This window comes from Aethalodelphis obliquidens, unplaced genomic scaffold (assembly GCF_003676395.1).
Source record: "Aethalodelphis obliquidens isolate GAN/ISIS:26980383/991018 unplaced genomic scaffold, ASM367639v1 scaffold2, whole genome shotgun sequence".
Classification (NCBI taxonomy): domain Eukaryota; kingdom Metazoa; phylum Chordata; class Mammalia; order Artiodactyla; family Delphinidae; genus Aethalodelphis; species Aethalodelphis obliquidens.
The window spans coordinates 69,041,723-69,054,686 of NW_020837946.1; the positions used below are offsets into that span (position 1 = coordinate 69,041,723).

General features: G+C 37.8%; 1 protein-coding gene across 2 annotated transcripts in view; it reads left to right on the forward strand.

The window, feature by feature from the left end:
* Positions 1-11,835, forward strand: part of IFIH1 (interferon induced with helicase C domain 1) — a 56,158-nt gene extending 44,323 nt beyond the window's left edge. The window contains exons 9-16 of one of the 2 annotated variants that reach the window (XM_027129762.1): positions 867-990; positions 1,518-1,790; positions 3,071-3,330; positions 5,794-5,943; positions 6,758-6,919; positions 10,185-10,375; positions 10,845-10,938; positions 11,331-11,630. In XM_027129762.1, coding sequence (XP_026985563.1) covers positions 867-990; positions 1,518-1,790; positions 3,071-3,330; positions 5,794-5,943; positions 6,758-6,919; positions 10,185-10,375; positions 10,845-10,938; positions 11,331-11,510 — 1,434 coding nt within the window. In that variant the 3' untranslated portion in view covers positions 11,511-11,630. Of the gene's footprint in view, positions 1-866; positions 991-1,517; positions 1,791-3,070; positions 3,331-5,793; positions 5,944-6,757; positions 6,920-10,184; positions 10,376-10,844; positions 10,939-11,330 lie in introns of both variants that reach the window. The other variant, XM_027129756.1, reaches the window with a different exon arrangement.
* The last annotated feature ends 1,129 nt before the right edge of the window (positions 11,836-12,964 follow it).

The window sequence follows — 12,964 nt, forward strand, 5'->3', positions numbered from 1 at the left end:
ACCTTTTAACTTAATTAACTTTGGTTATACTTTTTATTGAAGCATAACACACGTACAGAAAAGTTCAAACTCGTAAGTGTACAGATTGCTGTATTTTCATAAACTGAACACACCTGTATAACCAAAATCCAGATCAAGGGACTTCCCTGGTGGTCCAGTAGTTAAGACTCTGCCCTTCCAATACAGGGGGGCTCCGGTTCGATTCCTGGAGAACTAAGATCCCACATGCTGCGCAGTGCGGCCAAAAAAAGAAAAATCCAGATCAAGAGACAGAACACTGCCACAACCCTCAAAACTTCGCATTCTCCCCTCCAGTCACCCACCCCCCGTGGGATAACTACTGTCCTGACTTCTAACACCAAAGATGGCTTTTGACTGCTTTTGCACTTTATATAATTGAAATCCTATAGTATGTACTCTTCTGTGTCTGGCTTTTTTCAAAACTCTACCTTTTAACTTTTTATTTTGGTAGAAATAATACTGAAACCAGTTCTTCAAAAAAGGAATGCTTTCTAAATTAAATTACAAGCTTTCTAAATAATTGGTGCATTACTTTAATATATATTTTTAAAATTACTATTAGCATTCAAAGTGTATATCATTCATTAATTTTATTTTTGTAAACTTTTAAATTGGAAATTCCAGCAGGGATACCTGGTATTGGTGTGGTGTGGCTCGAGGCTGGAAGTAGAAGAGAAGCTGATAAAAAAATCAGTGTACAAAGAGGTGATCAGAGTGACTTGTTACTTTGTCTAGACAAAGATTCTGAATCAAATTTGTTATAACATGGAGATTATTTTAACAAAGATAATGTTATTCATTCAGCAATATAAACATGTAAGAATAAGTGTATAATTTGTTTTTAGGATCCATTTAAAGATAAACTTCTAGAAATAATGACAAAGATTCAAAGTTTTTGCCAAATTAGTCCAATGTCAGATTTTGGAACTCAACCCTATGAACAATGGCTCATTCAAATGGAAAAACAAGGTAATTTGGGTTTTGACATAACACAATTTATCCCATGCTTATGCCATGATTCCAGATCACATATTCCCAAGCAAACCAAAAGTAAGTGTAATAGGCAATGGAATTTCTGTGTTCTGAGTAGGACAGGGATAAACACGTTCTAATTCCTTATCTAAGGAAAGAGGCACCAATTCATTTTCTCTTTATCTCCAGAGTCTTTCACTTATTGTATATTTAAAATATTAAGATAAATATTAGTATCTCTGTTTCCAAACGCAAACGCAAACAATATGTTTTTCATGCCATTCCTCTGAGTCAGCATGAGTCAAGTATGTTTTCTTGCTGATGCAGAATACAAGTAGCAAGTCTAGGAGTCAAAAAACTTGCCCCCTTTTAGTGCTCATGGCACGTTTTGAGCCTTAATTTGCTCATTTCAAAAACATGGTGAAGCCTATTTTCGAGTCAGTATCATAAACATATTCAAGTCCACAGCACAGTTGAGGGGGTGTTCTATCATTATTTCACTCCACATAACATATTTTTCATAGCTGCAAGAGAAGGAAATCGCAAAGATCGTGTTTGTGCAGAACATCTGAGGAAGTACAATGAGGCCCTACAAATTAATGATACAATCCGAATGATTGATGCATATAATCACCTTGAAACTTTCTACAATGATGAGAAAGAAAAGAAGTTTGCAGTCCTAGGAGATGACAGTGATGAGAGTGATGATGATGGTGATGATGATGAAGATGCAGGTGATGAAAAGAAACCTTTGAAGCTGGATGAGACAGATGGATTTCTCATGACTTTATTTTGGGGTAAGAATCAGTGTAACATTTTTGCCTGGTCTTATGCATTTACCTCTTTAGCATGAACCCACTGCTTCTCAAGAGCTCTCCAAAAGTCCCTCTTAAAATAATCTTTCATTGTGAAAGAAGAAATCCCCCTCATATTGGGGCTATTTCTGATTGATGGGATTAAGTAGCCATGAGCTGTATGATCATAATTAATCTTTTGGTCATCTGGTTTTATTGTCAAGATGACTGCAATAAATTTATATTAAAGACTAGCCTAATTATTAGATATGGCACAAGACTAACCGTAGTTGAACATCTTAGTACTTCATTATATAAAATCTTCCAGTTATTCACATATTTTACTAATTTAAACTAATTATTTCTTGCAAATCAAAACTGTAATGAGGTATCACCTCACGCAGTCAGAATGGCCATCATTAAAAAGTCTACAAATAGTAAATGCTGGAGAGGGTGTGGAGAAAAGAGAGTCCTCCTACACTGCTGGTGGAAATGTAAATTGGTGCAGCCACTATGGAGAACAATATGGAAGCTCCTCAAAAATCTAAAAATAGAGTTACTATATGATCCAGCAATCCCACTCCTGGGCATATATCCAGAGAAAACTCTAATTCTGAAAGATGCAAACACTGCAATCATAGCAGCACTATTTATAATAGCCAAGACATGGAGGAAACCTAAAAGTCCATCAATAGATGAATGGATACAAAAGATGTGGTATAGATAGATAGATAGATAGATATAGATATATATAGATAATGGAATACTACTCAGCCATAAAAAAGAATGAAAAAAATGCCATTTGCAGCAACATGGATGGACCTAGAGATTATCATACTAAGTGAAGTAAGTCAGACAGAAAGACAAATAATTATGTGATACCACTTATATGTGGAATCTCAAATATGATACAAAGGAACTTATTTATAAAACAGAAACAGACTCACAGACATAGAAAACAAACTTATGGTTACCAAAGGGGAAAGGTAGTGGGAGAGGGATAAATTGGGAGTTTGGGATGAGCAGATACAAACTACTATTTATAAAATAGATGAGTGACAAGGTCCTACAGTGTAGCACAGGGAACTATATTCAATATCTTGTAATATCGTATTCAATATCTTGTAATAAACCATAATGGAAAAGAATCTGAAAAAGAATATATATAATACTTATGTATATATAACTGAATCACTTTACTGTACACCTGAAACTAACACAACATTGTAAATCAAGTATACTTCAATAAAAAAGAAAATAAATTAACTAATTATTTCTTAAAGAAAATAAGAAAATGTTGAAAAAGCTGGCTGTAAACCCAGAACATGAAAATGAAAAGCTGACCAAATTGAGAAACACCATAATGGAACAATATACAAGGGCCGAGGAATCAGCACGAGGAATAATTTTCACAAAAACACGACAAAGTGCATACGCCCTTTCCCAGTGGATTACTGAAAATGAAAAATTTGCAGAAGTAGGAGTCAAAGCCCACCATCTGATTGGAGCTGGACACAGCAGTGAGTTCAAGCCCATGACACAGGTGAAAACATCCTTTTGGATTTTTTTTCCTTATGCTGTTATTTCCCTTCCCAGTTTAGTTGTAGTCTTTTGTTCATCAATCTTCCCACCAACCCACCAATACTTTAATGGAATGAAACACTTGTTCTTGAAAGAAGATTGTTTAATAGCAATCAATCTGTGGTATTTGATAGGCTAACCATTGTTCTAGGAATCATTTTTTCCACCGTCTTGGAGGAACTTTCTAGATTGAGTTTCCTTTGCAAAAAATGATTGACATTTAAACTTAGTAACAAAATGGGAAAACAATTGCAATATAATATCAAGTGGAAAAATCAAATTCCCACAAAAATGTGTGCATTATAATTAGAATTATGTAAAATATGTTTGCATAGAATGAGATCTTTAAGGGAATTTGGAAAAATTAAGACATTTGATGTGTTAGAGATTTGGGACTATGAGAGATTTTCTTTTCCTTTTTAAGATTTGTTTTGTTTTGTTTTCAATTCATTATACTACTTTTGTGCACAGTATTAAAAAAACACTTGGGAGAGAAAAAAGACAGTCATAGAGATTATAAGCATGGGTGAAACCAGGATAGCTTGTTAGAGTAAAATGTTCTGAAGTCATATTGGTCCTCAGTCTTGCTGGACAAGGGGACACTTCAGTTCTGTTATGCTCATCATCATTTGGTCCACTGGAGCAAATTAAATCTGTTTTAATGTTTGCTGAAAAATAGTCATTCTTGAAATTGTTCACCATAACTCTCAGTATACTCTCTACATGTACTCATGTTAAAGTTGCCTCTAAAGTTTATGCCAGAGAATGCACTGTTTTCTTTCAAAAAACAAACTCCTTGTTGGGTAAGGAGTTTACATCCTTTTTTGTGATGAGAGCTGGTTTACTTAATATGTTTCCCTTTTTGCCCTAGCTTCCAGGAAACTCACAGGCAAAATTGAAGTTCATTTTCTCAGCCTATGTGTTAATCCTTGCAAGTAATATACCTATACTCTTTCATTTTTGGTCCTGTTTTTAAGTTTTTATTCTGTTAGCTTTAGTGTTAAGACTTTGATTTTATGTGGCCTCAGCTCCTCTTTGAAAAGAGATGGGGTACAAATGGAAGGTATGCATTCAAAGCTAGTTTTTGCTCCTTATCCATTTCAGACTTGGTGGCTGCATGCCAAAATTTAGAACATGCCCCCTTCCTCACTCCCCACATCCTCACCTGTAACTGAGCTGGACTCATTGGAAGAGGAGTTAAGCATCTATGTGATATGATTTGAGGGTCTGACACTGTGTCTGAAATTTTCCTTTTTAAAGTTACTCCTGTGAATGAAGGCAAAAACATCTGCTAAAATCCAAAAACATGTACGTTTTTATCAGTGGATATGAGTGCAAGAAGGAGAAATTATCAGAGAAGACTGGAGAGCGATCTTTCTGCAGGATTCTCCAGCAGTTAGGAGTCAAATAAAGACACCTGACATGCTGCCTCTGAAAAGAAAGGGATGGGAATAGGAGAACATACGTTTGTCTGACAGGTGTATTTTTGGTTAATGTTTGGGGGCAAAAGATAGGGTGAATGTGCACCAAAGGCCACTGGACCAACAGCTTTGATAAGAATGGTTATGAAAATAAAACTCTACTGGCCACGTTGAGCTAGAATTATGCTCAATCATTCCTCCTATGCAAGGGCCAGAGTGCATATTTGATTTCTTTACCTACATTAACTTTCAAAATTCAGATTTTTCCACAAATATAGCTGTTTTAATTATGTTTTTAATAACATCTTTCATTTTTATTTTTATCCTTTTGAACAGATAATATATTTACCTCTTTCAAAATTAATAAGGTACAATATTTACCTCTTTCAAAATTAATAAGGTACAGGATGTACCACTGTCCTCCAGTCTCCCAGCTCCCCTCACTGGAGGCAGCCAATGTTTTCAGTTTCTTCCAGGAATGTTTCTTTCTTTCTTTTTTTTTTTTTTTGCTTGAATGTCTCTTAAAATGACCAAATGCAGTATACCGTGTGTATTTTCTCTGTGACTCAAAATCCAGCTATATCTTTAAAACTGTCACTGCATCTTATCCTCTGTTAAAGAGTCTGAAATTAATGTATCAATAGTAAAAAGCAAAGCCTATTTTAGTTTCTCATTGCTGTATCCTCTTCTCAACTGAAAGCATCTCCTTTCTTCCTCCCAAGTCACCCATCAATTTATTTCCTTGGCATAAATGATGGCCTTCCCACCTCCAGACTGGAGGATGGAAATATTTTTGTCATTGTATAGTAATCCCAGATTGGAAATCAAATGTTGTCTCACCATCATGTCTTTGTTCAATGCCAAAAACAGATGGCAGCAAATCCGTGTATGATTTAATCCTTTAATTTACACTGACCAGTTGCAATTTAATATTTCTTTTCCTAATTAGAAGATTTTAATGTGTTTAGTGTTACAACATTTAATTTACTAAAATGTTTCTTCAGAATGAACAAAAAGAAGTCATTAGTAAATTTCGCACGGGAAAAATAAATCTGCTTATCGCTACCACAGTGGCAGAAGAAGGTCTGGATATTAAAGAATGTAATATCGTTATCCGTTATGGTCTCGTCACTAACGAAATAGCCATGGTCCAGGTACATTCAGATACCTCAATTATGTTAATTTTTGATTTTGTGTTCTTGTTTTGTTTTCTTTTAGTAAAACAGCACACATAGTTTTAAAAATATATGTTTTCCTACGAAAATAGAAATCAACCAGATAACCAGACAGCCACCAAATTAAGAAATACTTGGATTTCAGGGGTCCATATGTTATTCAGTGCCTCACTACTCAGAATGCATTTTTCATGAGGGTGATATTAGAGTTGATAGTGAGGTTCCTGGGCAAGGCCATAACATTTTCTTTTACTGAAAATGTACCTAAATATTATCACTTTATACAGAAGACTATAGAAATGTATCACCATGTTGAGCATGTTTTCATGGAAATACATGCTCAACGTTGAAGGTAGGATGCCAGGAACAGAGCAGCATTCTCCACAGGTCTGGTGGCAAGGTCAGAGATGCCCTTCTCCCCATTCATCCCTCCTACGAGGTGGGGGGCAGTGGGACTTCCCCAGCCCAAACCACTGATGATGGTTCACAGGGTTTGAGAGGGGTGCCCCGGGGAACAGAAAGGCGGGACAGGACAGTCTTGTGTTATTGAGGCTTTTGAGGGCTGGTGTGGGGACTTAACCACCCTCATTCTAGAACATTTTTTCTGCATTAAGGTGCATTTTGAGTTTGAAATAGCCGACTAATAAAGACTGAAAAATAATTAACTTTACAGAGAATAGAGGGATCATTGGAGGACTGGGAGACTGAGCAGTGAATATCATTCCAGGACAAAAATGGGAGCATTCACAGCAAGGCATAGTCCTTCATTGACTTGATTTCTTTCTGTTCTCAGAGTCGTGGTCGAGCCAGAGCTGACGAGAGCACCTACGTCCTGGTTGCCCAAAGAGGCTCAGGAGTTATTGAACGTGAGACAGTTAATGATTTCCGAGAGAAAATGATGTATAAAGCTATAGACCGTGTTCAAAATATGAAACCAGAGGAGTATGCTCGTAAGGTATTGTTTTGGGCCAGCTCTGAATTTTGGTTTTCCCTTGAAAATGGCTGCCTGTGGTTACCATTAATATCTCTGTGGCTAAGTCTCCAGACAGAAACTGTGCTGAATTATAAATTCCAGTTTGATGAGCTGTGCTGAGTCCAGATTCACATACAAAGAATCAAGATCCATGGTGGGCAGAAATTGTCAGGGAGCCGTTCTATAAACTTTGATAATATAAATTTAGGTTGTCCCTAATCCAGAAAGACTAGTGCAACTCACTCGTTCAACCACACCTGGTCATTTTGGTCGAGTCTAATTGATACAGGCACAATTTTTTCATTCCAGAAATATCTGTGAACTGCCTACTGTGTGTCAGGCAACATTGTAGAAACAGAACATAGCGGCAAGCAACGCAGATAGACCCCTGCTGCATGAAACTTATATTCGAGTACGTACATGGTGAGATTTGAGGAGGGGAAACAATAAACAGAAATAAGGCAACTTATACATCGAATGGAAAGAAGAGCTGGAGAATTAGAACAGGACAATGTGAAACAAGCTTCTAGATGAGCACTTTAGGTTTGGTGTTTGGGAAAGGCTTCTTAGAGGGAGAGACATTGAGGCTAGCCCTGAATGATAAGAAAATACATCATATATCATCTAGCTGCATCTCAGTTTACTAACATGGAGTCATTTGAGTTGTGAGAGGAATGCAGTGAAGGAAGAATGTAGTTCTACAATATTTCAGGAAATCCCCCATACCACTGAATTAAAGACTGTAACTACTATAATAGCAAACAATCCATTTAGAAGAAAATTCACACCCTTGCATATGGGTGTGAATGTTAGTTTCTTAACATTGGAATTGGCTCTACCCTAAATAGAGTTTCACAAAAGGGATGCTTTCAAATTGGTGTGCATTGCTATAACCAACTCCAAGGTTTCCTGGCCAGGTTTCTACATGAATTTATATTTTAAAACCCCTTTAAATATAAGGCAAACCAAACATTTTGTGGCGTCAGATCAAACATTTGTGGCCATATAATACCCCTGGAAAGTTATTGTTTTACATTTAAAGTCCTAAATAAATCAGTCAAGTGGGATGTTTTCAAAGGTTGATATTTCAAGACCTGTTGTTCTGTATAAACTCTAGAACCATCTCTGGAGTTTATGAGTCACATTTTTCCAGATAATCTCTAGAGAAAGACCCAGTCCCTTTGGGGGCCCTGGAATGGACTATATTTTTAGGTCTCCTTTGGCTAAGAGACCTACTCTCCTGAAACTACTCCAGGTAGACAACCCCAGAGAAGGGATGGCAAGGGCGTGGGGTATATGCCACCACTACTCTGTACAAAGCCCCCAGCACCCATTGCCACCAGGTCAAAGCACTCCTTTCTTCTGATTTAAGAACTTCCTCAACACAACTTTCAGGCAACCACTAATCAATGGTGAGAGTTGACACATAAGGGGAGGTTTATTTTCCATGTCCTATACTGAGTTTATACATAACCAAAAGCTTCTTCAATCAAATCAGACTTCTGGGAGCAAGTTGAAGGTGTTAAACATGTTCCCTGGCCTTCACCCAACAACATTTGCCACATTTTTACATTTTATTTGGGCTTTGATCATAGCTGTGCCTCCCATATATTTGTTATGATTTATTTTCTCTTTTTGCCCCTCTAATTATTTCATATTCTTTACTAGTTTAGAGCTACTCTTTTGGTTTCCGGTGTCCTGATTACATTTCCAAACACTGACCTCGGTTTTGCTGCCTTTTTTTCTGTCAAGCTCATAGTTGTTTCTTAATTGCCCACATGTATCTGTTCCTGTATGCCAAATCATCTTTGCACCAGCTCCCTGACCTGTAAATAGCCTGCAAGAACAACCTAATTAAACTTTTAAAGAACCGAATACTTCAATTCATTACATTGTTATAATTTACATGGGAAATTAGTCTTCATACTTGTCTGATTAAACTATGTCATAGCCTGCAGGCTCACTTGCAAGGTTTTGTTCTCTTTTCTGTGCTAAATATGGCTGCCTCAAATCAAGGTCTAAAACACAGAGGCGAGAGCCAAAGAGATGGGCCATTCAGCTTTGCTCCTCAGCACTGGTAGTTTACTTTTACTGAAAACTTTCCTTTGATCTTAAGGAAAACAATGGCTTCCTCCACAACTTAATATAAATTTGTCATCTCTGAGAGGTTTAGTTTGGAGGTAAATTATTTAAGAACTAGGTTTTCTATTGTGAAATTGTATAGGTATGAGAAATGGCCAGTCCCTACCTCAGGTTTTATATCTCTCACAACCTATATTTTCTCTGTTATGAAATATTGATAAGTTTCTCTACTAGCCACAGAATGGGGGATAGAAAAATTTAAGGACTTATTCTCTCATATAAAGAATGTGGGCAGTGGGCAATCTAGACCCATACAATCGCTCCATGACGTCATGAGGAAGCCAAAACTCCTCTCTCTCTCTTCTCTGCCCTTTTATTATTTGGCTTCCATTCTCAAGGTCAAAGCTTTTAGAATTTCAGCTGCTGCATGTTCACTCTAAGAAGGAAGGAAGAGGAGGATGGAAAAGGCAACAGTGCCCATGCCAACTATCTGATACTTAAGGAACTTTCCTGGAAATTTCACTCAACATCTTCTTATGTCTCAAAGGCCACTGGCTTGGAAATGTCCTCATTTAGCTGGCATATTTCCACTCAGAATAAAATTATAGTTCTGTTCCTATGAAGAATGGCTGCTGAGTGGGAAACTAGTATTTTCTGTCACAAATGTATAGAGGAGATAAAGATAGCTAAGAGTCTGGAAATTACAACATATGAAGGAAAATGAAAGAAACCGGGGGCTTATCATGGATAAGAAACGACTAAGGGTGATGAAGTAACAGTGTTTAGTTCTTTAAAGAGACTCCATGTGGAAGAAAAATTAGACTTATTTTATGAGACAGAATTAAAACTAACGGAGGTGGGGCTTAGAGGGATGATTTTTTTTTTTTTAATATTGCCAAAGACTTTCTCACAACAGAACTTTTCTAAAATGGAATGGGCTGTGTTCTGAACACCTGAGGATTCCATATTTCTGTGATTACAGGAGAAGATTCTATACTAAGTTCTTTGGGGGCCATCACCTCATTACTTCTATTTCTAGACCAAGTATAGAATTTCATGAGTCAAGTGTACATTTTCATAACTGTCTAAGATCTCTGAATTCCAGGAGACTTACTTCAGTGAAACTATGAAAAAGACCACATTGAATATTCTTTTCTTGATGCAGATTTTGGAATTACAGATGCAAAGTATATTGGAAAAGAAAATGAAAATCAAGAGAAGTATTGCAAAGCAATTCAAGGACAACCCATCATTAATAAGTTTTCTTTGTAAAAACTGTAGTGTGCTAGCCTGCTCTGGAGAAGATATCCACGTAATTGAAAAGATGCACCATGTCAATATGACACCAGAGTTCAAGTAAGTCCAGGAAGACTTAATTTTAAATTTCTTTATAAGGGATGAAGCAGGTTGTATTGTAAATGTTCTTCCAAAATAGTACAAATGAGATTCATTATTTTTCAGAACTTTCCTTTCTCAGCCCCCAAATTATAAACCCTAGTTCGTGTACAGTTTTCAAATATATGCACTGGGGCAGGAAAGGAGAAGTGAAAGCCACTTTCATCCAAGGCACATCAGTTTGTGAATGCTCATATTTGTTCTCAACTTCTTGAACAACTTAAGTCTAGTTAAAGTAATCAGCAGACTTGAAAGAAGCTACAAAAGGCCACATACCCCTTGAGAGGTGCCTGCTGATCTGGAAGAAGGGATGAGGTGCTGGCTGGTGCACGCATGTGGACAAGTGGCAAGCCCAGCAATGCGTACCATGTGCTGCATACTGGTCCTGTGTGAATTCTCAGGGGTGATTCTGATTCCTTGATAATTTTAGGAAACTGTACATTGTGAGAGGAAACAAAGCACTGCAAACAAAGTTTGCTGACTATCAAACAAATGGAGAGATAATCTGCAAAGAATGTGGCCAAGTAAGTAAATTGCTGTGGGCTTAATTTTACTTTGGCCGAAAGGAATTCTTAACTGAATGTGCTTTTCTTAAAAAAAAATTATATATTTATCTTTGGCTGCATTTGGTCTTCTTTGCTGTGCACGGGGGAGGGCTACTCTTCGTTGCAGTGTGCGGGCTTCTCATTGCGGTGGCTTCTCTTGTTGCGGAGCACAGGCTCTAGGTGCGCGGGCTTCAGTAGTTGTGGCTCGCAGGCTCAGTAGTTGGCTCACAGGGCATGTGGGATCTTCTGAGACCAGGGATCGAACCTGTGTGTCCTGCATTGGTAGGTGGATTCTTAACCACTGTGCCACCAGGGGAGTCCATGAATGTGCATTTAATTTTTCCTCTTGCTCTCTCTCTCTTGTTTTCCAGGCTTGGGGAACGATGATGGTGCACAAAGGCCTAGATTTGCCTTGTCTCAAAATAAAGAACTTTGTAGTCGTTTTCAAAAATAATTTACCTAAGAAACAATACAAAAAGTGGGTAGAATTGCCAATAACATTTCCCGATCTTAACTATTCAGAATATTGTTTGTTTAGTGATGAAGATTGACATTTGATTCAAGATTCTTTTAAAATATTATCAACTTAACATTTAACATGATTTTGATGATTGTTTTCATTATACTACAGAACTGATGTGAGAATTAATAAAAATCATTGCTTTACTCTGTGTTGAGCTGTATGCAAGACGACAATATATTATACTTTCAATTTCTACCTTGTTAGTGGGCAGAGGTAAAGAAAAGCTACCAGTAAAACTCATTAGTGTGGAGCATTATAGTACAGTGGAAAGAATGCTCGGGTATAAATGTGGATCTGGGGTACTAATCTCAGTCCTGTCACTAATTTTAAGAATAAAATTAAGCAAATCCGTTCATCTTTCTGAATTAGTCTCCTTGTTGGTGAAATGGTTATGGTATTATCTGCCTTTGCTTTTATTAGCTTTCTATTGCTTCATAACAAATTACCACAAATTTAGTGGCTTAAAACAACACCCGTTTATTATTGCACATGTTCTGTAGGCCAGAGGTCAAGGCGGGGTCCTCTGCTCAGTGTCTCAGAAGGCCGAAATCAGGGCGTCAGCCAGATGATGTTCTCATCCAGATACACTGGGGGAAGAATCACTTCCAAGCTCTTTCAGTTTGCTGGCTGTCACCTCCTTGCAGCTGAAGACTAGGATTCCTGTTTTCTTGCTAGCTGTCTACTGGGGATCATTCTAAGCTCCACGGGCACCCTCACCACGTGGCCTGCTCACGGGGCCTCTCACAGCTCTTTGCTTCTTCACGGCCAGCAGGAGACTCTCTCAACTTCGCTAAGGCAGTCTTAACTGTAATCCCATCATACTCACAGGTCCCGCCCACACTCAAGGTCGGGGGAATTTTCAGGGAATATACACTGCAGGCGGAGATCTTAGAGGCCTTCTTAGAATTCTGCTTCCCAGTTTTTGTGATTAAGTCATATGTGTGTATATATGAAAGCACTTTGAAAAATATGAAGCACCATGAAAGGCAAGGTATTATTGAGAAGCAGCCATCAGGCAGGTCAAGGCTTACTTCCACAGCTTTCCCCCCATGAACATAACACTATGCTCAAAAATTACCTAACAAGAATGGAGGCTAAATCCAGACTAGTTATGAATACACAGAAGATTTCCTGTGTCAGTGGAGATGTCCAGGGTTCATACAGGGTTGAGCAGGCAGCAGATGCTGGATCATTAGAGAATAAATAGAAAATGCCTACCTCTACCACTCCCTAGTCCTAAGCAGAAGAGTAACCTCTCTGTGTCTGGGACGTTGTCAGCATTCCTGAACTAAGTGTGATCATTTGGAGATAGACACAGGGCCCAGTACAACAGAACATTCTCCCAGCAAATAAACAGCCTCTTTTGTCATGGAAGAACCACATGATAAAGACAGAACCACAGCTGACCATTTTAACCCACACTTACCCCGTCTCACAGATGATCTGCTCCAGAGAAAGTTACCTCCTATGACTAAGGAGAAA